Source organism: Odocoileus virginianus, chromosome 34 (genome assembly GCF_023699985.2).
Source record: "Odocoileus virginianus isolate 20LAN1187 ecotype Illinois chromosome 34, Ovbor_1.2, whole genome shotgun sequence".
In the NCBI taxonomy this organism is placed as follows: Eukaryota; Metazoa; Chordata; class Mammalia; order Artiodactyla; family Cervidae; genus Odocoileus; species Odocoileus virginianus.
The window spans coordinates 1,636,760-1,660,318 of record NC_069707.1 but is presented as its reverse complement, the minus strand read 5'-3'; the positions used below and the strand labels follow the sequence as shown (position 1 = coordinate 1,660,318).

General features: G+C 54.1%; 1 protein-coding gene across 17 annotated transcripts in view; it reads left to right on the top strand.

The window, feature by feature from the left end:
- The window catches only part of AFDN (afadin, adherens junction formation factor), a 113,673-nt gene extending 90,357 nt beyond the window's left edge, over window positions 1-23,316 (top strand). For 6 of the 17 annotated variants that reach the window (XM_070461363.1, XM_070461352.1, XM_070461351.1 and 3 more), the window contains 12 exons: window positions 3,251-3,316; window positions 3,462-3,535; window positions 3,881-3,999; window positions 5,371-5,565; window positions 6,166-6,257; window positions 6,555-6,740; window positions 7,984-8,883; window positions 10,725-10,760; window positions 16,302-16,436; window positions 18,587-18,851; window positions 20,567-20,651; window positions 21,439-23,316. In XM_070461363.1, coding sequence (XP_070317464.1) covers window positions 3,251-3,316; window positions 3,462-3,535; window positions 3,881-3,999; window positions 5,371-5,565; window positions 6,166-6,257; window positions 6,555-6,740; window positions 7,984-8,883; window positions 10,725-10,760; window positions 16,302-16,436; window positions 18,587-18,851; window positions 20,567-20,651; window positions 21,439-21,592 — 2,307 coding nt within the window. In that variant the 3' untranslated portion in view covers window positions 21,593-23,316. The remainder of the gene's footprint in view (window positions 1-3,250; window positions 3,317-3,461; window positions 3,536-3,880; window positions 4,000-5,370; window positions 5,566-6,165; window positions 6,258-6,554; window positions 6,741-7,983; window positions 8,884-10,724; window positions 10,761-16,301; window positions 16,437-18,586; window positions 18,852-20,566; window positions 20,652-21,438) is intronic. The other 11 variants (XM_070461365.1, XM_070461360.1, XM_070461357.1 and 8 more) reach the window with 5 other exon arrangements.
- Window positions 23,317-23,559: the final 243 nt, after the last annotated feature.

Sequence of the window (23,559 nt, the reverse complement as noted above, 5' to 3'; positions counted from 1 at the left end):
TTCAGTCAGATTTTTCATAAGGCTGTGAAATATCTATATTACGGGGTCAGTTACTTGCATATTTAAACTGAGATTTATTAAATTTTATATTGCATGTGATGTGTGGTAAATTATCTACTTAAAGACATGGTAGAGTTTCAGGTTGTGTGAGCTCTGTCCGAGGTTCATGTGGAGTCTGCAGGATGGAAGCTTGTGTGTTGTTCTAGAATGGCATGCAATGGCTGGTCTGAGTGGAGCGGCTGGGGACAGGAAGTAGGTGTGGAGTGCAGCCGTGGGAACCGGAAGCTGCGACGCGCAGACACCTCACGGATGGACTTGCAGCCAAAGCAGGCTCGCCAGTTCTCAGTTTATTAGGAGACAGGACCGTATTCCCGCTGTTTGCTTGTATCATTCCATTTTGTGACCTTAGAAAGATTAAAGTTTTTCTTATTATAGTTGGCCTAAATAAATGAAATTTTTCCTTTGTTGATAATAGTTTTATAAAGTATACTAGAAATGGGGAAAGAAGTCTTGATGTGATTGTTTTAAAATACCCATACATATTAAAATATCCGTACATATTGAAAGTATATATTTGATATTTTGTTTACAGCAGCATTACTAAAAATACTATGTTGCTGGTATTACCGCTAGAGATTTTTTTAGTCATAGATGGTGGTAATTGATTATTTCATTAAAAGTACAGTTTTTATTATTTAAATTACCAGGACAGTATTGTACTCCCCAAGAATAGTGCTTGTGGAAATGCGGTGTGTTCATTTGCACTAAAAACTGGGAATGTGAAGTTTAGAAGTGTTGGTTTTCTCTGTCAGTCAGATGGAGAACAGAAGAAAAAAGTAATTATGTATTAAAAGCCTTTTAAAAAAAAAAATCTGGTTTAGTTATAAGGACATGATGGTGCAGTGCTTGCAGGAAAAGAGGGATTCTCGGTGCCCTGTCGGAACTGTCTGACAGGCACAGAGAAAGCCTCTGAGTGTAAGCTGCGTTGGAGGCGGGTGGTGTCTGTCTGCATGTCTACGGAGGTGGGGCGATGCAGGCACGCCGTGACTGTTTGTGGGATGAGCGAAACTGTTTTTCAGACAACTGGATTAGGTAACGAATCATGTATTCCACAGAAACACAAAGTGTTGAAGAAGCCGTTTAATCAGGTTGTGCGGGAGGGGGCCCCGCTAACCAGTGGGGCTGCCCTGGAGGTGGTTCCCCTCAGCCCGTCTGACCCTGAGCCCAGCCCGGGTTCAGGGAAGGCCGTGCTGGTGCCCCTGACGGCTGGTGGGAGCTGTGTTTGCTGACTCCTGGCTAAGAGATGGGCTGAAACTCAGAAGGTCACCGTCGCCGAGTGATCCATTCTTCATGTGCTCAGTCGTGTCCAACCCTCCGTGGCCCCACAGGCTGCAGCCCTCCAGGCCCCTGTCCACGGGGTTCCCCAGGCAAGGGCACTTGGAGTGGGCTGCCATGCCCTCCTCCAGGGGATCTTCCCAACCCAGGGATCAAACTCAGGTCTTCTGCATTGGCAGATAGATTCTTTACTACTCCCCAACCTGGGAAACCCATTGAGTGATTATACAAACACATGTCTAAACGTGTGTGTATGTAACCTCACATGTACCCCAAAGTGCAAGGTTTCCCAAGTACCCCAGTAACTGTGTGTGTGGCAGAGGGGCCCAGCCTGGAACACAGGGCAGGGATACCGCGTCGTGTGGAAGGACCGCTGTATCCTCCGGGAGGCAGTCGTATGTCTGGACCAGACAGGAGACGAGTGACAAGGTCAGGGCAGACGTACAGACAGAGACAGGTCTTGAGGGGAAGAGTTGGGAAAGCCAGGCGGCCTCTGGGGCTGCGTGGAGTGTTTATGGAGTCTGCCGTAGGCATGTAGGCACAGGGGTCTGGGGTGGCGTTGCGAACCTGGGCGGGGGGTGCTGTCAGCTTCACAGCAGGGCCTCTGCTCAGCAGTCCTCCCTGACCAACAGCCGCCAGACGGTCCTGGACCCATCCTGTTGACCAGAGGCGACAGGGAGTGTTGAGGTGGAGATCATGGAGTTCCAGGGCGTTGTGGAAAAACGTGTCCATTAAGTCGTTTATCCATCCGTCTTTATAACTTTCTGTGATGCCTTATATTGTTGCTTTTGTGACACCATAAGTTCACAAACCAAGAAATACACTCAGCTGTAGAATATTAGCAGAAACACCCAGTGACATTTCATACCTGTGCACCCAGACGGGAGCGCGTAGCTTCAGGACTTCCTTAGCATTACAGCACACGACCCTTACATTGCGGCAGCGCGGAGTGTCTTCTCCATAATTGTCTCTGCCGATGTCCCGCTCGTCGTTTGCAACAGAAAGGTTTTTCTTGTTTTAAATTTTAAACTGTGTGTGCAGAAAGAATAGGACCTCCGAAATGGCTCAGTGGTCAAGAATCCACCTGCTGTGCAGGAGACTGGGGTTCGATCCCTGGGTTGGGAAGATCCCTCGGAGGAGAGCATGGCAACCCACTCCAGTATTCTTGCCTGGGGAGTGAATCCCGTGGACAGAGGAGCCTGGCGGGCTACAGTCCACGGGGTCACAAAGAGCTGGACACGACTGAGTGAACAACAACAACGACAAGAGAATAAGGGTGTGAGGGAGGCGGCTGACTGTTGGAACGCAGAGCCCTCTGGGGAGCTGCTTGTGCTAAAGTGATTATTGCACAAGTCAGCGCGGCTCACCCACTGGGAGGGAGCGCATCCCTGCCGTCAGGGCGGCGGGTCTGCTGTGGGCCCTCAGCTGACTGGTCCCCGCCGTCAGGGCGGCGGGTCTGCTCTGGTCCCTCAGCTGACTGGTCCCCGCCGTCAGGGCGGCAGGTCTGCTGTGGGCCCTCAGCTGACTGCTCCCCGCCGTCAGGGTGGCGGGTCTGCTCTGGTCCCTCGGCTGACTAGTAATTGAGTTTTCAGGAGTGAAAGAAAGGTGAAAGTGAAGTAGCTCAGTTGTGTCCGACTCTTTGCGACCCCATGGACTGTAGCCTACCAGGCTCCTCTGTCCATGGGATTTCAGGAGTAATTTTTCTTAATCTGAAAACAAAGTAGGTACATTTCCTGTGAGTTTCCTTATATTTACCGACATGTTCATTCTATTAATACAGTTTTTGCATTTCTAATTTTCATGTAAAAACAGGAGCTAAGAGTTTATTCCAGTCACTTACACACATTTTATTCTTTGTACTGTGTTGTATTTCTAGCTGTGTTTCCAATGTGGGGTTTTTCCTTGTCTTGTTTAGGGCGCTGGTCAAGACAAACTTGGGATTTATGTCAAGTCCGTTGTGAAAGGAGGCGCTGCAGACGTGGTGGGTATACAGTCAGGGTGGAAGCCCCCAGTGTGTTGTGTGTTTGTCGAAAGCCCAAGTCTGAGTGTGCTCACCGCTGGCCTCCTCCTCCCCTTCTCCCCCGCTGTCGCCCCCTCTTCACCTGCCTGCGCCTTGGGGTGCTCAGGACGGGCGGCTCGCTGCGGGTGACCAGCTACTCAGCGTGGACGGACGGAGTCTGGTGGGACTCTCTCAAGAAAGGTACCATTTATTTGTTTAAAAGACGACAGTATGCACTTCTGGGGGTAGTTCACATTAAATTTTGGAATTAGAAGACAGAAAACCTCGCTGGAAGCTCTGCCCCTCCTCTTTCAGAGGAGAAGACTTAGCAGAGTGTGTGTATTTTACTCTGAAAGGCGTCCTTGCCTCTAGCGCATGCTCAGATCTCTGCAGGTCGCAAGGCAGCGACCAGAGCTGTGTGCAGAGTTGTCCTCAGAGGCAGGGCGCCCGAGACCTCTACTCAGACTAGCGGGAGGACGCAGGGTGCAGCCCACCCTGGGGATGGGGGGCCTGCCCATGCTCCCACCCTGTGACCTCTCTTCCCAGGGCAGCAGAACTGATGACAAGGACAAGCTCCGTGGTGACGCTCGAAGTGGCAAAGCAAGGAGCCATTTACCACGGCCTCGCCACCCTGCTCAACCAGCCTTCCCCTATGATGCAGAGAAGTAAGGGGGGGCGGAGGGGCCGTCTCCTCCATGGGCTGCGACTGCCTGCCGTGGGCCGGGCAGCCAGCGTGAACCTCTTTCAAAACTCACAGACCCTTCGAAGCAGGCCCTGTTGTGTTCATTGTCCTGATTCTAGAGAAGGGCGTGGGGATGAGCACCCTCGAGCACGGTGCCTGGGATCGCAAGCTCATGGGTTCCCAGGGCCCGGGCTAGGTGTGGCCAGCCGATCTTCAGACATGGTGCTAATCTGGCCTCAGCTGCACAGGCCTGGTGACTGCGGGGGACCCCAGTGTCCCCCATGCCAGCACCCAGGGAGCGCCGTCTGTGGTGAGGGGAGGAATGACTTTTCAGCTCTGACAGGCAGTCACAGGTTGTGAGGTCTCAGAGAACAAGCAGGCAGAGTTCTCTCCTGAACGACTGTTTGCGAACGGTTAGGTCCGGCGCACGTGTTCCGAGACAGGACATGATTGTTACGGGGAGAGTCCACCCTAAGTAAAAGGTCAGCTTTGAATAATAATTTGCTGATAGGAATCATGGTTTTGTAGGTACATCAAAAACCTCAGAAAAAAGTCAACATAAACGTCAGGCTTTTTAAAGAATTAGTTCAGAAACCAGGGAAAACTGTTCTGACTCCCATTATCTTAGAAATTGCTGTCTACTTTGCACTTCCTTGGCTCACCATAGGTGAGTAGGTCGCTACCCTGGGCAAGCCCAGAGCCTGGCCTCACGCTGGCCTCATGCGGGTCACCCAAGAGCCTGGGCTGCTGTGCATGGAGACGGGCAGAAGGCATGGCCTTCATATACGGCACCTTTTTCTTTTTTTTTTTTGCTTTTTTCATAGCATAATACTTAATGTATTGGTATTCTGATCCCCAAGTTTATAGTCATTTAAAAGAAGCAAACTGGATGATGAGTTAGGAATCACTGAGAGAAGGCGTTGGAGCCAGACGTCAGGGCCGTTTGGTAGCAGGACGGCAGGGTAAGGTGTAAGGAGTGAGCGGCCACAGCCGGTGAGAGCGGCTCAGGAGGAGGACGCCCTGAGCGACGGAAGAGCTGACGCAGGTCTGCAGGTGCGGGGGGGTGTTCACGCTTCAGCTCAGCCGGGGTGTCCCAGTGATGGTGGTCTCGTCACCGAAGCAGGCGCGCTCCGAGAGCGCACTGCCCACCCGTGTCGCTTTCTCTGAAGCCCCTTCTGGGGAGGAGTTAGACAGACTCTGCTCTCCTGTAAAAATACCTCATTTCTTCTGATGAAAAACCAGTTCTTACCTGGGGAGTTTTAGATGTTGGTAAATCATGTTGCCTTTAAACCAAACAGTGTGTAAGATACAGTCGTGAACAAGCGACCAGATCTTGAATGTATTTTGATTTCAGTTTCAGACCGCCGTGGGTCAGGTAAACCCCGACCAAAGAGCGAAGGCTTTGAGCTGTACAACAACTCGGCTCAGAACGGGTCCCCAGAGAGCCCGCAGACGCCCTGGGCCGAGTACAGCGAGCCCAAGAAGCTGCCGGGCGACGACCGGCTGATGAAGCACCGGGCGGACCACCGCTCCAGCCCCAATGTCGCAAGTGAGGGAGCCCTGTGGCCCTCCCCGAGGCCTGCCCCACACACGTCTGTGCACCGCCGGGGTGGGGGCACTCCGGGGCTGTCGGTCATTAAAGAATGTTCTCGCCTGCAGAGATAAGCCACTGGGGTGTGTTTCTCCTGAGAGATGTCACGGCTAACATTCTAACGGGAGCCTAAAGCTAGTCTGGGGGCCTTGATTCCGGGGGTGCCCTGGGCGGGTGCGCTGATGCGGGCAGAGGGTGGCCGGCTCTCCACAGCACAGACAGTCTCTATACTGTAAAGGGTTGTCGGCAGGAAGCAGCAGGCACAGGAGGCTGTGCTCCAGGTGCCAGAGTCGCAAAGCCTGAAATAGTGTCCCATCTGGCCCTCTGTCAGACAGTGGAGAGGTCTGCCCGGCCCTGGTCTGCACAGGAAACTCGGGGCTCCAGGCCCAGTTATTGAAGAGCCCCTACCTCCGCGGGCCTCGGGCTTTCGGTCTGTGCTCTGCTCCTTACTGGCACTGATGCCAGCCGACACGGGCGCTGCCCATGAACAGCTGCCGTGCTGTGACATCAGGGTTGCTTATTTAACACTGAACTTCCTTTCCTGTCTCCCACCAACAGATCAGCCTCCCAGTCCTGGCGGGAAGAGCGCGTATGCCCCGGGAACAGCAGCCAAGATCACGTCTGTCTCCACGGGGAACCTCTGTGCTGAGGTCTGGGCAATGCACAGGCCGACATGGGTTTCCCAGAGCGCCTGTGTCCTCTAGGAAAACGTCCCAATGGTTGTGGCTCCTGAGCGTTTGGGTTTTAAGGTTTTAATACAGTGGGTCAGTCAGCTTTAAGTTAGCAACTCAGCACAAAAGAAAACGTTTTTATTATTCTCAGTATAGGACTGAACACTTTACATTTTTAACATTTTTTAAAATACACAGCTTATATTTTAACACAGATCCCTGAAGGTATGTCAGTCTGTGGTTCTGACTGCTAAATGCTGCTCCCCCAATCCGCAGGAGCAGACGCCTCCGCCCCGCCCCGAAGCCTACCCCATCCCCACCCAGACGTCCACCAGGGAGTACTTCACCTTCCCGGCCTCCAGGTCCCAGGACCGCGTGGCGCCCCCACAGAGCCAGTGGCTGGGTCTCGAGGAGAAGCCCCACGTGCTGGCAGACGGGGACCACTCCAGCGCCGCCGTGCAGGTGAGAGGCGCGGGGCCAGGGCGTCCCCAGCCCCCAGGAGGCCAGCGCGGGCACACAGCACGGTCGGCGTTGGCTGTAGTGCGGTGCTGGGGCTGCAGCCGCCTCTCTGTCCTGGGCTCTGTGGTCAGGAGGGAGGAGGCCTGACCTGATGTGTGCAGGCCTTTCCAGGCGCTTGGTGAACGTCTGCGGTGTGCATGGCGAGGCTTGTAAACTGTGGGAGGCAGGCTGAAAACCGGGACCACGTCCGGGCACATGGTTGTCCACGCCTGGGGAGGCAGAGAAGATCCTGGTCCCACCCACCGATGGGGCTGAAGCTGGGGCGGGAAGCCAGCAGCCGGAGGAGGAACAGGCAGGGCAATGGGTGTTGGTGCTGCAGCCCAATCAGAAGCCCTCCGCCCACCAGGGCCGGGCCTCGAGCTGCAGACGGGGCATGTGGCAGGTTCCGGCGGACAGGCTGGGTGATCACAAGGAAGGGATTTCGGGGCCAAACCCAGGGCCTGGAGTTTTATGAAGTTAGCAGATAACTTGGATAACACATCCCTGCTTTACTTGGAGAGGTCCCAGCCTCCTCTCCGCCAGTGCGGATGCACCCAGCCCTGCCGCCTCCGCCCCGCCCCCCCCATCCCTTTCTACCCCCGGGATGTGGATGTGGCCCCGGCAGGTGGAAGTTGAGCGGGGTGGGGCTGTCGGGGTTCTTTCCTGTGTGAAAGGTAACTGTCTACACTGAAAAACTGGGGAAAGAAGTTAAATGTTCGCTTAAAAGTAGCCTAGCCTAGGCTTGGTGACAATCACGTGCCCCACTAATTCGAAGAGACTGTCCTCTTGGGATCGCAGTGGTGGAGAGACGGTTCTCCTGGGAGGGGAGGGGGTGTCTGCAGTCCAGTCGCTCACTCCAGGCGATTGAGGGGTGTGGAGGCAGAGGCAGTCGCCCCGCTTGTCCTGGGATCGCAGTGGTGGTGAGACTCCGGTTGAGCTGCGTCTGGCGGGGCCTGGAAGGCAGGGAGGGTGTCTGCTGTCTCGGATTCAGGGTCAGTCCAGTCGCTCAGTTCAGGCGCTGACCCCTGCTGCACCCCTTCTGCCCCCAGGGGTGTGGGGCGGAGGCAGTCACCGCTTGTCCAGGCATGGGAGTGGTGGCATGGGCCTCGCTGCAGTTTCCCAAACGCCCGCTTCTCCTGGGAGGAACCTCGGGGAGTCTCAGGAGCCGCTGTCGGTGGCTGAGGTCCGCGTCCCTCTCTCCCTCCAGCGTGTGACCCGCTCCCAGGAGGAGCTCCGTGAAGACGCCTACCGCCCCGAGCGGCAGCGGGCAGAGGCGGCCGCGGAGCACAGGTTGGACGGCAGCGACGCCTGGCCAACCCAGGGCTCGTCGCTGGGCTCCAGCGCGTCCAGCCAGGAGCACCTGGGGCCCCCCTCTAAGACGGGCACCCCCGCCTCCACACTCACCAAGAGCGGCCCCGGGCGCTGGAAGACCCCGGCCGCCTCCCCACCCGTGCGGACCGACCCGGCCCTGCCGCCGCCACCGCCCGCCGGGTCCTACGCCGGGGAGGCGGACACGGACTCGCCCCCGCCAGCTGCCGCTGCCGCCGCCCAGGCGCAGGCAGCCGCCGAGCGGAAGAAGCGGGAGGAGCAGCAGCGCTGGTACGAGAAGGAGAAGGCGCGCCTGGACGAAGAGCGCGAGCGCCGGCGCAGGGAGCAGGAGCGCCGGCTAGGCCAGCTGCGCGCGCCCGCGCCGCCCCCCGCTCCCGCCCGCACGCCGGACACCGTGATCCGCGAGCTGCAGCCGCAGCAGCAGCCGCGCACCATCGAGCGCAGGGACCTGCAGTATATCACGGTCAGCAGGGAGGAGCTGGCCTCCGGGGACAGCCTGTCCCCCGACCCCTGGAAGCGCGACGCGCGCGAGAAGCTGGAGAAGCAGCAGCAGCTGCACATCGTGGACCTGCTGAGCCGCGAGATCCAGGAGCTGCAGGGCAAGGCTGAGCGCTCGGCCGAGGAGAGCGACCGGCTGCGCAAGCTGCTGCTGGAGTGGCAGTTCCAGAAGCGGCTGCAGGAGTCCAAGCAGAAGGACGAGGACGACGAGGAGGAGGAGGACGACGACGTGGACACCGTGCTGCTCATGCAGCGCCTGGAGGCCGAGCGCAGAGCGCGGGTAACGGGCCGGGCGGGCGGGCGGGCGGGGCGCCTTGCGGGAGCCGCTGTCCCCGGCGACCAGGGCAAGCCGCTCCCGAGACTCGCGGTTCCTGCGGCGCGCGGGGCACTGAACCGGTGCTTCAGCCCTCTTCGCCAGCGCTGGTGGAGACCAGTTAGGTAATAGCCAGTGGTCACCGTGATTGGGGGTGGTTGCTGAAATGGCCGGAGAGTCCGTGTCTGGCTGGCTGGGTGGGCCAGACTCTTAACTGCCCAGCTCCACTACTGGAGCAGGAAAGCCTCTGGCAGCACCAGGTCGCCCCAACTGTGCAAAGGGGTGGCCCCTGGTCTCCACCATCCGCGCGCTCCGGGTCCAGGAGGGGGCGGGGTGGGGCTGAGCACAACCGCAGAGTCAAGTTTGTTGTCACCCTCAGAAACAGACTCTGTGTGGTCCTCACACATTGATGAAGTGGATGTTATTAAACCGATGAGCATTATGCTTCAGTGGTAGCGTACAGGCACTCAGAACTTAGGACTTTATAGTTTTCCGTGTGATGGAAGTAACTTCTGTTGCCTTTGTATCACATAAAAGAAGAAAGTAAAATCCATATAGTTTAGGGCAGTATAGACTGTTAAAATGCCAAATCTAGTACCCTTTGTTGCCCTCTGAGGAGAGCTGTTGACAGAGAAGCACTCATTGGTGTCAGTTGCAGCGAGTGCTGGTGACCGTTTTATGTTAACGAATTTTAGTCATGCTCTTTTTTTTAGTATAATGCAGTATTGCGAGAAAAGACAGCAAAGGGCATGTCCTTTCTGTCTTTGGATTTTGTTTCTAATTCCCCCTCTGATGCCGTCTGTACTGAAGACCTGAACCAGTGGCTGTGCTGTCAGACCCTCGAATCTTTTCAGCTCAGGATGAGAGTGCCCTGAGTGGGCAGTGTGGGCCCTTAAGGCCTTGGACGTCACCGAATACATTTCTTGTTAGATACATGTTAGCAGACAGACATGCATATGACTTAATTCAAAACTCAGAATCTCTCTTGAGAAGCTTGTTTCATAAACAAAGGTCTAAATGTTAACTACTTCAGTGTGTTATTAGGTAAGTCATCAGGAGTACACCTCCTCAAGAATTACTGTTTCCTTTGACAGAGCAGCTGTTTGATGAATAATTACCTGGAGCATAAGACTCCTCTGAGCTGTCCCCACCTTCTGCCTAACGCCCTGGCCCGGTCCGTAGGCGGTCAGCAGAGTCGCCTGCTGCACCCAGTCCTAGTGGACGCGCTGCAGGCGGGTCCCTGCCCGGCTGCCGTGGCCGTGGCCCTGGGCTCTGCCCCGTGCGAGGAAAGAAGGCTTAACTCTGAGCCTAAAGCTGAGGTTCATGGTAAAAGTTAGGAAAAAGTTAGAGACCACGTCATAATATTTCTACAGTTATTCTTTTCTCTGAAGACTAAATTTTTATTGAAGGTCTATCAGTTTTTCCAAGTGATTGAGACGCTGAATATTTCAAAGCCTTTTAGTATGAATCACGCTATTTAGAAAGTTCTTTATGATAATTTAATTTAAAATGTTTATCATTAATTATGTTTAGATTAATATCTTAGTCTCCAAGTAAGAGTGCTGAGGGAAATTTTACTATTTTTAGTTTCTGTGTGCTTACTAATGAAGCTCAAGTATTTAATACCATGTGGGCACTTCTCTGTTTCTGAGTGCTGGAAGTTGGTCTAGTCTTGACCTCTCTCCTGGGCTGTCCTCAAGCGCAGACGAAGCATGAGAGCCGCAGAGGTGCTGACGGCGGATCCAGGTCCTAACGGAACCTTTTTTTCACACTTCATCTTTCTGTTTTTTCCTCTCTGTTACCTGCAGCAGACTGCTATGCCAGCAATCTCTGTTCTAGATTTGGTATGTTCCTGTTTCTTTCCCTTGGGTACCTTTTTCCTGTCTGATTTCCTCTTTTCCTTTAGTGGTGGTGGTTAGATGTTTTCAGTAGATCTGGTCCTAGGGGTGTCCTAGATCAGGACCTTATGTAGTTCCCTGACTCTGGAAGCATGCCTTTCAATGTGTTTAGATGTAGTTATCCTTTGCTCTTCTCTGTTAATTTTAAGTGTTACTTACTGTTTGTTTTTGGTTTTGACCTTTACTCAGTTTTAGTCCTAAAGTTCATAGTATATATTCCTGCGTACTCATGAACACAGCAAACTTTGCAGTGAGTAATGACTCATTCTTGTTACATTAGAAGTACATTTTAAGTATCATTAGAAGCTCAGTTCAACTGGTTCTGACATTGTCTGCCAATTAGGATGTAACTGTCTATTGGTAGAGAAAAAGGAATTTCTAGTAAACATTACTCTGTTTTAATATCACATAATTTTCGTTTAACGTACCAGCCATACCAGTCCGTTGCTGAATAACACTCGTTGTGAAAAATAGTCACATTGTACAGTAACGGTGGTGTGTCTCACGTCTACATTGGGGAGATTGAGTGGGTTGTAATAGCGTCCACTGTGCTTGAGAACTGGGTGTCTGTCGCTGACGTTCTTAGCAGGGTATCGATACTGACTCTTAAGTAGCTTTTATTGCTGGTCAACTTTTAAATGACGCAAGGCCAGAGCTAACCATCCTTTGAGAAAAATCTGAATCCAGGCTTGACTTTAATGGCCTTTTTTTGTTCTGTTTCTCTTTTTGAATTTAAACATCCTGGTGGCATTGTCATTGCAAAGGGGACCTCCTCTCCTTGGTGACTGAAAGGCGTATCTTCTGAGCTTGACTTTTTCTTCCACGTGAGACAGAGATAGGAAGCGTGCTTTTCTCTCTGCCTCTATGTGTTGAGGTGTCTGTGGGGGGAGGAAGCAAGGGAGCACCAGTCACCTCCAGCTGTTTCTGTACTTATCATGTCCTTATCACACGTGTGGGGCCCAGGCCAGCCTGGGGCCCCAAGAGAGCCCCATGTCTGTGTCTGTGGGTGTGTGACAGGTGAGTCACAATTTGTTAGGATGGGGTGTACTGAGATTTTTGTTTCAGGGTTTTTGTTTCTTCAAAGATGATTATTTCTAGTGTTAATATTGACAGGTTTCTTAGCCCTATTGCCCCGAAGATGTTAATGTTATCGCTGAGTTCTTGCCGTGTCCCCAGGGGTAGCTTTGCTGCCAGAACCCCCGTGTCAGGCCCTGGCTTCCCAGAGATGCTGGGCTCCACAGGGAGACGCTGGGCTCCACAGGGAGATGCGTGGCCGCTGATGCGGGTTGCTATGGTGACGAGAAGCGGAAGGGCTGCCCGGCTCCGGTCTCCCGGTGTCCATTGCTCCCTCCATCCATGCCTGCTGCCTCCAGGCCCACGGCCCACGCACCCCGCCTGCACTCCATCCTGCGCTCCACCTTCAACTCCTGTGTGCACGCGCCCACCTGACCGCTTTGCACCTGTTCTGAGCTGACTTGCCCCCTCCCCCAACTCTGCCCGCATGCCGCCTCCCGCCGCGGGAGTCTGCGTGGGGCGTGCGGAGCCCCGCCTCAGGCTCTCTCTGCAGCCGGTGTCTCGGCAGCTGTAGGCTTGCCTTGGAGCTCTGAGCCCACGCATCTCCCTTCTGCTGCAGAGGAGGGGAGGGAGCCCTGCAGGCTGAGGGCCGGGGTTGTGTCCCGAGTGAGGGGACCGCGCCTCCTCCCCAGGGCCGCCCCGCCCCGGCAGACTCCTCTGGGGGACGTGGCGGGACTGGGACGGACCCGAAGCCCCGTCCTAATGATTGTCTAATCGGGATGAGTCGTCTTTACTGGAGCCCTTGACATTCTTTAGGGTGAATATTTTTAATGGGTCGGAGCATGAGCAGAACAGGCCAGTGGGGAGAGAGGTTTCTTACAGGTTGTGTGCTTAACGGACTTGTAATTGCTCTTCAGAGAAAATGTCAAAAAGCAGGGGGTATTCTGACCCTCTTTCCTACTCAGATATTTCAGTGATTGTCTGCCTTAATGGAATTTCTGTTGTAAAGATGTAATAAATTAGTATATTTTTGTGGTACAAGATTATTAACACAGAGATCTCAGCATACTGTTTTTTTTTTTTATCCCCTGAAAATACCTTTCTGAGAAATGTGGGCTGCATCAGTGTTGTAAGAAGTTGGTTCAGGCTTGCATCCTGCTTTTAAATCCCAGCACAATAGTTGGTTTCAGTGACTGTGGTCTGGGCTGGGCTGACTAAGAATTACTGTTGGATCTGTTCAATGTGCTTCCCCAAATACAGCTTCCTGCCTGCCTGTTTTGGTAGCATGCGACTTCCCCATCCTTCAGTGTAAAACAGCGAGCTTCTCTTCTCTCCGCTTAGGTACAGTCTTCATACACACGGTTTGTCGTTGGTGCTCAGAGCCGTTAGCTTCCTAACTTGATTTCATACACGCGGTTTGTCGTTGGCGCCCAGAGCCGTTAGCTTCCTAATTTGATTTCATACACGCGGTTTGTCGTTGGCGCTCAGAGCCATTAGCTTCCTAACTTGATTTGAGGTGTTCTCTAACTGTTGGGAAATGTGACTGAACTGTACAGTTCAGTGTAGCATCTGGATCTGTTGTTCGGGGCAAATTCAGAGATTCTGTTCTCATTTATGTGTTTTGGGTTTTTTGTTTGTTGTTTGCTTGTTTTTGAGTAAAGCAAAATATTGGTGAGAAACAAAAAACAGTTTGTTTTGACAATGAAAATACCCGAAACAGCTTACCAAATAGTGGAAAGAAGCTGCCTCAATTATAATAGTGCTGGTTCACTCACTGCTCTAAAACAGAAACCAGTGGACTGGGCACAGGGAGAAGGCTCCTTGCTTACACCATCAGGATTTAGAAGAAGAAGGTTTTTAAGAGAAAAATGCTTGTTTTTAGATTTAGTAGTTGTGAAAATTGAAATTATTCTGACTTCTTAAAACTATACTTTTATTTAACATAAAAGAACTCATTGGCGAGTTCAGTGTATATAGTTTTTCTTGCTCAGAACTTGTTTTTAATTAGATCTAGGAAAGGTAGGACATAATGAGTTAGTTTGTATTTTGTTGGGTAACAGAAGAGTCTATTGCATTCTTGCAGTTTTGCCTTCTTCCATAGGTTATCTTTCTGGAGATACTTGGTGTGATCCGTTGCTGTTTTATTTCCTCACTGTTATTTGGCAGCTGTTTTCCCACATCTGTGCTGACGCCTGATCCACTGCTGCTCCTCCAGCGAGCTGATCCCAGCTAGGGGCTGCCTCTGCGCCTCCACAGAGCAGGCGCCTCTGCCGCTTCCTCGCCGAAGTAGGGAGGTACCGGGCTGTGGGTGCTAGCCCAGCCCGGGTCTGTGATGGAGAAGGGGAAGTCTGTGTCCTCCTAGGCTGTGACAGCAGAAATCGCTATGTCCTCTGGACATGATAGCAGACTCTCTGTTCTCTGCCAGTCACATGTGCTTCTCCGGGTCCCTTGAGGCATTTTCCTCCTGTAGCATATAGGAGGTGTGACCAGGAGAATGAAGGAGCTGAAAGCCAGATACAACACATCTTAGGACTTTGAAGTTGTCCTTAAGAATCTGAATGGTATGAAGGAGAGAGATTAAATCTGTACTGTTTGAAAAAGACAGACCTTGAAAAACAAAAAATTGGAAGTGGTCAGGTGGTGAGTTTCAGAAGAGCAGACATGCTTTTTGACAAGTAGTTACCTGAAAATGGCAGGCACTGTGGTGGGAGGTGGACTCTAGTTCCCCAGACCCTGGAGGTGTTCAGACACAGTGGACGTTACTTGGCAGAGGTGCAGCAGGAGAGTGAGAATAAGGTTTGTCCTAAATTTCAGCCTCAGATGCTGTAAATCAGCATTTAGGGGACCCCCGAGCTGGGGAGGGATTCTTAAGTCCAGGATGGGACGCGGAGGGAGTGGATGGCAAAGGGCCAGGACAAAAGGAGAGCTCAAAACCTGGTCCCCACGACTAGGCAGGTGGCCCGCCCTCTTGAGCCCCCAGCCCACCCCACCGAGAGGCTGGGGTTCACCTGCCACGGGCCAGGAGTGCAGGCGTGCCTGACCTTCATGGTGGCAGTTGGAACAGGGCTCAGGCAGGAGGTGGTCCAGGGTTTCGGGTTCCACATGCCAGGGTCCGACTGCTGGTGGCCACGAGCTGGTTCTTGGACTTGTTCTAGTAGAAGAGTCACGTCTGTCTGCTGTGTGAGTGTGTGGGATAACCTCCTCCTCTGAGGTGGTTCTGAAGGGTGGGGACAGCTGTGAGGTGGCACTGCGTGGCCTGGCCTGGTGTCTGTGCTCAGCCGTGCGTGTGTGGCATGTGCGTGGTGTCTGCTGACTGGCCATGTGTTGTGTGCGTGCACGTGCCATGTACGCGTGTGTTGTGTGCACTGTTGGCTGTGCACATGTCAAGTGCCGTGTGCGCGGTGTCTGTCAGCCGTGCATGTGTCCTGTGTGCACATGTCTGTTGGCTGTGTGCCGCGTCCAGGCCATGCTGGGTGTGTCGTGTGCATGTGTCTCAGCTGTGCGTGTGTCATGTTGTATGTCAGCCATGCTGTGTGTGTGGCATGTGCGCGTGTCGTGTGTGCTATCAGCCGTGTGTGTTGAGTGTCGTGTGCAGCTGTGGGCTGTGTCATGTGTGTGTGTCTGCCGGCCATGCCATGTAAAGTGTCATGTGCATGTCAGCCATGCGTGTGTCGTCTCACGTGCACGTGTCGACCATTAGCGTGTCGTGTGCGCATGTGTTGTATGTCCGTCGGCCGTAGGGCATGTGTGTGTTGGGCGCGTGTGTGTCGTGTGCGCATGTGTCGGCCGTGTGTGTCGTGTCTGTTGGCCACACGTGTGCATATGTCTGTTGGTCCTGTACCTGTGCCGTGTGTGCGTGTCCATCAGCTATGTGTGTGTCGTGTGTGTGTCCTTGGCCTTGCGCATGTCTGTCGGCTGTGCGTGTGCTGGCCATGCAGGTGCACGTGTGCACGTCGGCCGTGTGCGTGCACATCGGTCGGCTGCGCATGTGCGCGTCTTGTCCGTGCGCGTGTTGTGTGCGCGTGTGGCTGTGTGCCGTGTCTGGGCCGTGCCGTGTTGAGTGTCGTGTGCGTGTGTGTTGTGTGTGCGTGTCAAGTGTCGTGTGCGCGTGCATCTGTCAGCTGTGCTGTCTGTTGTGTGCCCGTCAGCCGTTCGAGTGTCGTGTGCACTGTCTCTGTCGGCCATGCCCCTGTGTTGTGTCCGCTGGCCGCGCGCATGCACGTGTCTGAGGGCCGTGCGCGTGTCCGTCGGGCGTGCGTCTGTCGTGTGTGCATATTCGTCAGTCGTGCATGTGTGCCGTGTGCGCATGTCCGTCGGCCGTGCGCGTGTGTTGTGTCTTGGCTGTGCGTGTCGCGTGCACGTGTCCGGCCGTGCGTGGGCGTCTGTAGGCCGCGTGCGTGCGCATGCGCGTGTGTGCCGGCCGCGCGGCGCATCCTCGGGTCGGGGCAAGGGCTGACGGGCCCCTGTCGTCAGTTGCAGGATGAGGAGCGGCGGCGGCAGCAGCAGCTGGAGGAGATGCGGACGCGGGAGGCGGAGGAGCGCGCGCGGCAGGAGGAGCAGCGGCGCCGGCAGGAGGACGAGAGGGTCAGGCGCGAGGCCGAAGACAAGGTCCTGGTCCTCTGAGGGCTGCGGCCCGAGCGCGGGCGGGACTGGGCGGCGGGCAGGGCCGCCCCCGCGCCGGCCTCCCGCCCGGCCAGTGGACCGGCCCCCACTGCCGGCCTCGGGGCTCGACCCTCTGGCCTGCAGACGTGGGGCCTGTGCAGCCACGCTGGGTGGCGTCCGGCCGGTGGCTGGGAAGTGGTCAGGTTGGGGTCAGGCCTGGGGAAGGTCAGGAGCCTAGGAGGACAAACAGGATCTAGAGTCGATTCTTATGTCAGTGACCTGATTCTGGCCAGTGGTGCACAGAAAACGCAGCACAGGGGGGCTTCCAACTCCCTTAGTGTGCCCACTCGAGTAGTTACTTGGCTCTAAGGGTCAGGGAACCCTTTTAATCGGTCTTAACGTGACCACACGTGACCTAATCTGAGAAGCGAGTGCAGAACCCCGCCTCTGGGTGCACCACCGGCCCTGGGCTCGCTGCCTGACCTCAGGATCCAGGGACAGGGTAGGAGCGGTGCTGGCCGTCCCCATGGGCTCTTCTGTGCAGGCGGGAGAGCCCGGCCACGTGGGCTCCACGGGTGACAGCAAGCAGGGCGGGCCCTCCACCTCCCCGACCCCGGCCGCTTGGTGGGGCCTGGGCAGTCACGGTCTGGGCTTCGGGGGAGACCCCGTGCACTTCAGTGAGCCCCCGGAAGGAGGTGGGCCTCCACAGTCTGAGCCCCCAGCCCTGGATCTGCGGAGTCTGAGCCCCCAGCCCTGGGTCTGCGGTGTCCACTTACCCTGCGTCTCCGGCCACCTGGAAGCAGCGCCATGGGGAGACAGCCAGGCCTGTTCTCCACCTGGGGAACCTCTCCGTCATTGGGTTTTTTTTGCAGTGCGCATTCTCACAGCTTGTGGTTATGTCAGATGCACTTGTGTTTGGGTACCTGTTTCCATGACTGAGTGCTCCATGCAAAAAGAAGCTGTTTTTTTAATATATAGAATGTCCAAAATGGCTGGGCTTGCTCTGTCGTGGGAGGACCATGCACCTGTGGGGCAAAACGATGTCACATGGCTGTCTGTTCTTAACGTAACTGAAGGATGAGCCGTGGTCTCTCCCTGAAATGTCACCACGTGAGTGGTATTCGTGGGGCGCTAGGCCTCCCGCCAGCTCTGCTCAGAGTCCGTGGAGCTCGTTCGGTTGGAGCTCCTCTGTAACGGACGCTCGTTCTGTGCGGAAATGAGATGAGAATGCTTCTCCTTCCGGATGGCTCAGCGCAGGGCGAGAAGGTCAGGGCTGCGACAAGGCTGGCGTGTGTGCTGGCACTCCCCCCCACCTCGCCCCGGAAGGCTCTGGCTATGTGTGTTCACTCTGTGTGTCTGTGTGCGTGGGGGGGGGGGGGGAGCCAAAGCGTGAAAGCGTGCACGGTGACGCAGGGACTGGAAGCTCTGCCCCTGGTGCCAGCAGCTCCCTGCCGGTGCGTGGGTTTAAAACGTGCAACCCGGAGCCCATCTCAGCTTAAGGCGGATCGTTCGTCTGGTCTTTCCACTCCTTTCTTCGCTTTTATTCTTGTTCTGAAACCATTGTCAATCTTTAACAAAGCTGTGCTGTTACCTTTTTCAATGTTAAATTAACGCTGTCAACTGTAGTTTGCGCAACTAGATGTATGTCAGAAGAAATGTACAGTATGTGTCAAAATACACTGGACTGTCCGCTGCCGTCGCTGTCGTGCCTGGCTTTCCGATTTCCTGTCTGGCAGGGAGACACAAACTAAGGCCTGGGGGACGCGTGTTCGCTGGTGGTCACCTTGGGAAGAGACAGTGTGGGTTTCCTATTAATTTCCCTTTGCGTCACTGGAACGAGCCAGGCAACTTAGGCCTGCCCTTCTTCCACGCGCTGCGGGGCGGGGCGGGGCGGGGGCTGGTCCTCCGCAGGTGCCAGTCAGAGCCTAGTTACCCTTCGGTTTTGTCTTTAAACTCAGGAGCGACAGGTAAGTGGAAATCCCACTGAAAGCAGGAGACGCGCCCCGGGTTCGTTCCTGCTTCCGCTTGGTTTTATGTCAGCGGCTCCACGTCCAGGCCCAGCTGCCCGCTGCCGTGGCAGTCGCTGGAGCTTGGGGGCACCCTGGGGTGGACCCTCCCTGCTGCCCACTGACCCGCCCTTTGTCTCCCGGCCACAGAGGCGGCAGGAGGACGGTTACTACAGCCGCCTGGAGGCTGAGCGCCGCCGCCAGCACGAGGAGGCCGAGCGCCGGCTGCTGGAGCCCGAGGAGCCGGGCCTGGGCCGCCCGCCACTCCCGCGTGGGTACGAGCCCGCCGGCCCGCCGCCGCCACCGCAGCGCACCGCCTCCTACCTGCAGACGCAGGCCCTCTCCCCGGATGCCCTCTACACCGCCAAGTTCGTGGCCTACAACGAAGAGGAGGACGAGGACGAGGAGCCGGCAGGTCAGGACAGGCCCTCTGGGCGGAGGGCGCGCCCAGCCTCCGACGGCATCTTCCTCTCCGGCCCATTCCGGCCACCCCCGCCCGGCACCAGCAGGACCGGGCCCAGGGCCGGCCCGCCCCCGCCCCCTCCCTCCAAACCTGGCCCTGCCCGACCCAGCCACTCCAGAGGTCGAGGTAAAGCCGGGGCGCCCCAGCCCCCCACCGCCCGACCCCGGGCACCCACACGCAGCGCGGCCCCTCTGATCAGAGCACTGGCTTTGGAATCCGGTTCCCGATCGCGGCGTGAGGGGTGATCTGCTCACCTGCGACCCTCCTGTCTGCTCCTCCAGCCCCCGTTTCTCTGCTCTGCGGGGGCTCTCAGCCCAGCTTGTCTGACACGCTGATTAAAAATTCTGAAAATTTTCAACAATTGATTTTTACCAGTGGAAACAAGCAAGTATTCCTCAATTAAAACTCAAAAGATGAAACACGTTTTTAAGGCAAATTGAAGAAAAAACGTAGACTCAAAATGGAAAGTTTTTCACTCTGCCAGTAATTTATCTAAAGGTCTAGAGCAGGTTACATTAGAGACATCTTTCTGTTTCATCTTTTGAGTCTTGGTAGAGGACCACTCCTGTGCCCTGGTTGTGGGTACCCCAGCCAACTCATGAGCAAGACGCAGTGCCGGGAGGGGTACTGGGAGGGGTGCCAGGCATGGCCGGGCTCCTCGATGCCCCCACACGGCCGTGGAAAAGATACCTCTTTATAAAGGGAGCAAAGAACATAGACTCATGGCTGCAGCCTGTGGAGAAGGGTCCTTTTAGCCCTGAGACCCTGTGGTCGTTTCCTGGCCTGTTGAGTCCAGTGTGCAGCACTGTCAGTGTTTCCTGAGTATTTCAGTGTGTGTTACCCTGGCCTTGGTTATAAGCAAAAGATTCCTCAAAGTGTAAGATCTTCTTGCTGACATTGCAGTTAATAGAAGCCACTGGTCCTGATTTCCTGCACTGTGGTCTTGACCGTCACACCGCTCGTGCACTCTCACTGTATGTTTGGCTGCGTTAGAGCTTCTCCAGGCGTCAGCTTTTTTGATCTTCGGCAGCGCTCTTCAGTATGTGGGCAGTTGGTCTCACTCGCCCAGTTACTGGCCGCTGACCCACAGCACTGGGCCCCAGGCCGGGTGTCTGACAGTCACCCTGTGCTGCCTCGGGTCTCCTTTTTGGTCAGTGATGTTGTGTCTGCGGCATTAGTATCAGACCTTTCGGGACCTCTTCTTTTTCCTTTTTTTCCAAATGTTTTAAGAATTATAGCCATTTATTTTGTGGGGAAAATTCAGTAACTGCTCTGAAAAGAGGACCATTTGCCCCCCATGATCATTTAAGAAAGTTCTTAGTGTCAGGGGTGTCTGAAAAAATTCGCCATCTGTCAATTTTTATTGTGTATTTGTATAGTTATACATTTTACCTGATTTGAACTTTCTAGCTATACTCCCTTAGACTTACGTTTCCCCTAATAGTAAGGCTGCAGGCCAGGTTCCCAGCACCTGCAAGGGCCGTGATGGGGTTGCTCAGGCCACCCAGGGATGTGGTTTCCATTGAGTGTCTTCCACTGACTCGAAGAGCCTTTCGCTGCTGCTTTTTCAGGACGTAAGAGGTCCTGAGCACTGCATCTTCATCCTGAGTGTGGTTCTGGAAATAATGCAGGTACTTTAACCGTGACTTTTTCTTTTTACGGAAAAGGAGCAAACTCTTACGTGGGATCTGCTGGAGCAGTTTTTGGAGCCCATGATGTTCATCGGGATCCGAGAGAGAAACCGTCCAAGAGGTATTCACTGAAGCTGTGCCGTGCGGGTGTCTCGTCACTAAGGGCGCCTTTCTTTTCTCACTACCTTTTGTGAGGCTGGAATGAAATTTCAGAGACCTGGTTGTCAGCTCAGGCCTTGAGTTGTGTGAGCACAGAGGCTTTATTTACTTCATGTTGCTAATACGGTTCTGCCTCCAATGGTGTGCAGGGCCCCAGGGCTTCTGGCTGGGACCGTGGAAGGGGCTGGACGCGCTGCCCTCTGCGTCCACCACCGAGGAGCGAGACGCCCAGGGTAAAGGCCTGGTGTCCTGCTGGACCGTGCAAGGTCACACCCCCCCCCCCCCCCCGAGTTCAACAGACATTCTCAGCGAGGTGTAGACAGAACTACTGATGCCCAAAGTGTTCTTACATCTTTAAATCTTTAATATTTTGGTAACTTGTTATTACTGTCCGTTAGTATGTTGATAGAGGCTTCTCAGATGCAGGTAGGCTTCATTAAAGTGCCAGATTTTTAAAGTGAACTCTTCAGTTAAACTTAATTGCTAAGGATTGTGTGCTTGCTAACACTGATGTTACTACCTTTTTGAGAGTCGGGTGGGACTGGAGAAAGTGAACATTAAATGAAGAGAACACTGTGCCCTTTCCCACGTGGGTTTGAATACAGCCCCGGCAGGGTTATGAGGGAATTAAACAAAGAATGAGCCTTTCCCTTAGAAAGTCTGACTTAACCACGCTCACGTGAGCCGATCCACCTGCTGCCGGGTTGTTTCCACTCTGAAAGGTAACCCTGTACCTGTTCCTCCTGCAGCCACGAAGCAGACGTCCCTGGGGGGCCCGGAGCCCCTGAAAACCTGACATTCAGGGAGCGCCAGCGCCTTTTCTCCCAAGGCCACGACGTCTCCAATAAAGTCAAGGCCTCTCGCAAGCTAACAGAGCTGGAGAACGAGCTGAACACGAAGTGAGGACGGCCCTGTGTCCAGCACGGTCCCTTGGGGTGCTGGTGACGGCACAGCCTGAGGACCCCGGTCCCCAGGGAGCCTGCTTCTAGAAGGCTTGGCATGTGGAAGAGTTCTATCGCTAAGAAATTCCGCTTTACCTTACCAAGAGACTGTCATTTCTACAATCTAGACACTGTCTTCTTAGTGACCTGACTCCCAGGAAGGTAGCTTTCTGGTCAGTCTCTAGGGTCTGGGCTTGGAAAGGGGCAGAAGAAGATGCTGAGATGTGTCTTCACCCCCGTCTTCCCCCAAGGAGCACAAAGAAGTCCTGTTGCTGTTCTTTTTTAAAACTCGCTGTTCACTAATCAGAGTAGCTTGAAGTCCCCAGACTGTCATTTGCACTCCTTAGCGGCAGCTGCAGCCTGCTGCGGGAGATGACTCTGGGGAGACTGAGCGGACGTGCCTGCATGCCAAGGAGTGCGGCCGGCCTGCCGTGTCCGCGGCTGGGAGGCGGGAGGACCTGAGCGGGACCGCTGCAGCGCCGTCCCCACGGGCAGCCCTCCGAATCAGCTCTAGTGTTCGATTGAAGCAAGTTTCTCCAAGAAGAAAATTTTGAGCTTAGGAAATTTTATTTTTTTAAATACCAGATGATTATTATGCCAGTAAGTCATTAGTGATTTTGAAGATGGCGCTTAAGTTAGAAGGTTAACTAAATGTTTCAAATATTCCAAGGGAATCTGTAAAGGAGGATGTCTACTAAACAGTGTTGACATGAATAGGAACAAAAGTACCGAAGAAGGACGAGCGCGCAGTAGGCGACACTCGGCACAGCTGTCGATCAGAAGAGAGCTGAGTTCACACCCATCTGCTGTCAGGGAAGGGAGGGTCCATGGCGTGTGGCGTCTGTAACTGAAATGCTGTAGGAAAGACTCGTGGCAGTTCAGGCTATTTTTTTACATTTGAATAGAGTTATTTAATTTTCATGTATTGAATTATTAGTTACCACTGTCACTTCTTCAGCTGTGAATATGAGGCTGGTGTTGGGAAGACGGACCTCACTTTGTTTTATATTATGTGATGTTAAAACAGTCAATGATTTTGTGATCATGAGCAGATTTTCTATTTGACAAGCCCTGCTGCAGCTCTAGATGACTTTACCGTATTGTTCTGTTAACAATAGGTGTGTTAGGAAGATACGCACACTTTCCAGGAGAGGGTGGGGGGCTGTCTGCCTTAGAAATCACTTTCCTCAGAGCTGTAAGATAAATCATTACAACGTGACTGTAAATATTTTCTGCGTCCGTCAGGGTTCATATCTGGAAGTGTGCTGCTCTGATTTCCCTCGTTAAGAGAGTAAGTGGTTCTAAGTGTTTATGAAGGATCTGCATGCTTGTGCCTCCCGACGTCTCGAGAACACTGGCAGCCTTACGGGGACTGAATCCACAGCCTATTTAAAGAAAAAGATACAGGTGAACTGTTATCCTGTTAATATATAGAAAAACAACAGACACACATGAGAACATGCAAATACATGTAAATATTTACATGCAGGGATATTTCTATGTGTGATTGTAAACCCGTTCCCGTGGATTTGGCGGTCCTTGGACGATTAGGTCAAATGTGAATATGTGTAAAGTGCTTTTCATGACTGTGCGTTACTATGGAGAAGACATCAGACCTGCTGTAGCTTTCCATTTCTACTGTACTTCGTTTGCAGCCTATTTTTAATAAACTTCATATGTATTTAAGGGTATTTGCTATTATATTCACCAGTGTTCACAGACTCATTGGCAACAGAACCCCCCTTCCCATCTCCCCGTCCCGTCCACTGATCAGTCAGCCCACTGAGCATCACTGCTGTGACAGGCAGCGTCCCCGGACCCTGGGGATGCTCCCCCTCCTGATCGCACAGACACACAAGCGGAGGGTTCGAGTCCCTTTGGCCGCTGCGTGAATGCTCAGCCTCCGAGTGTCTTAAGCGTCCCGTCCTC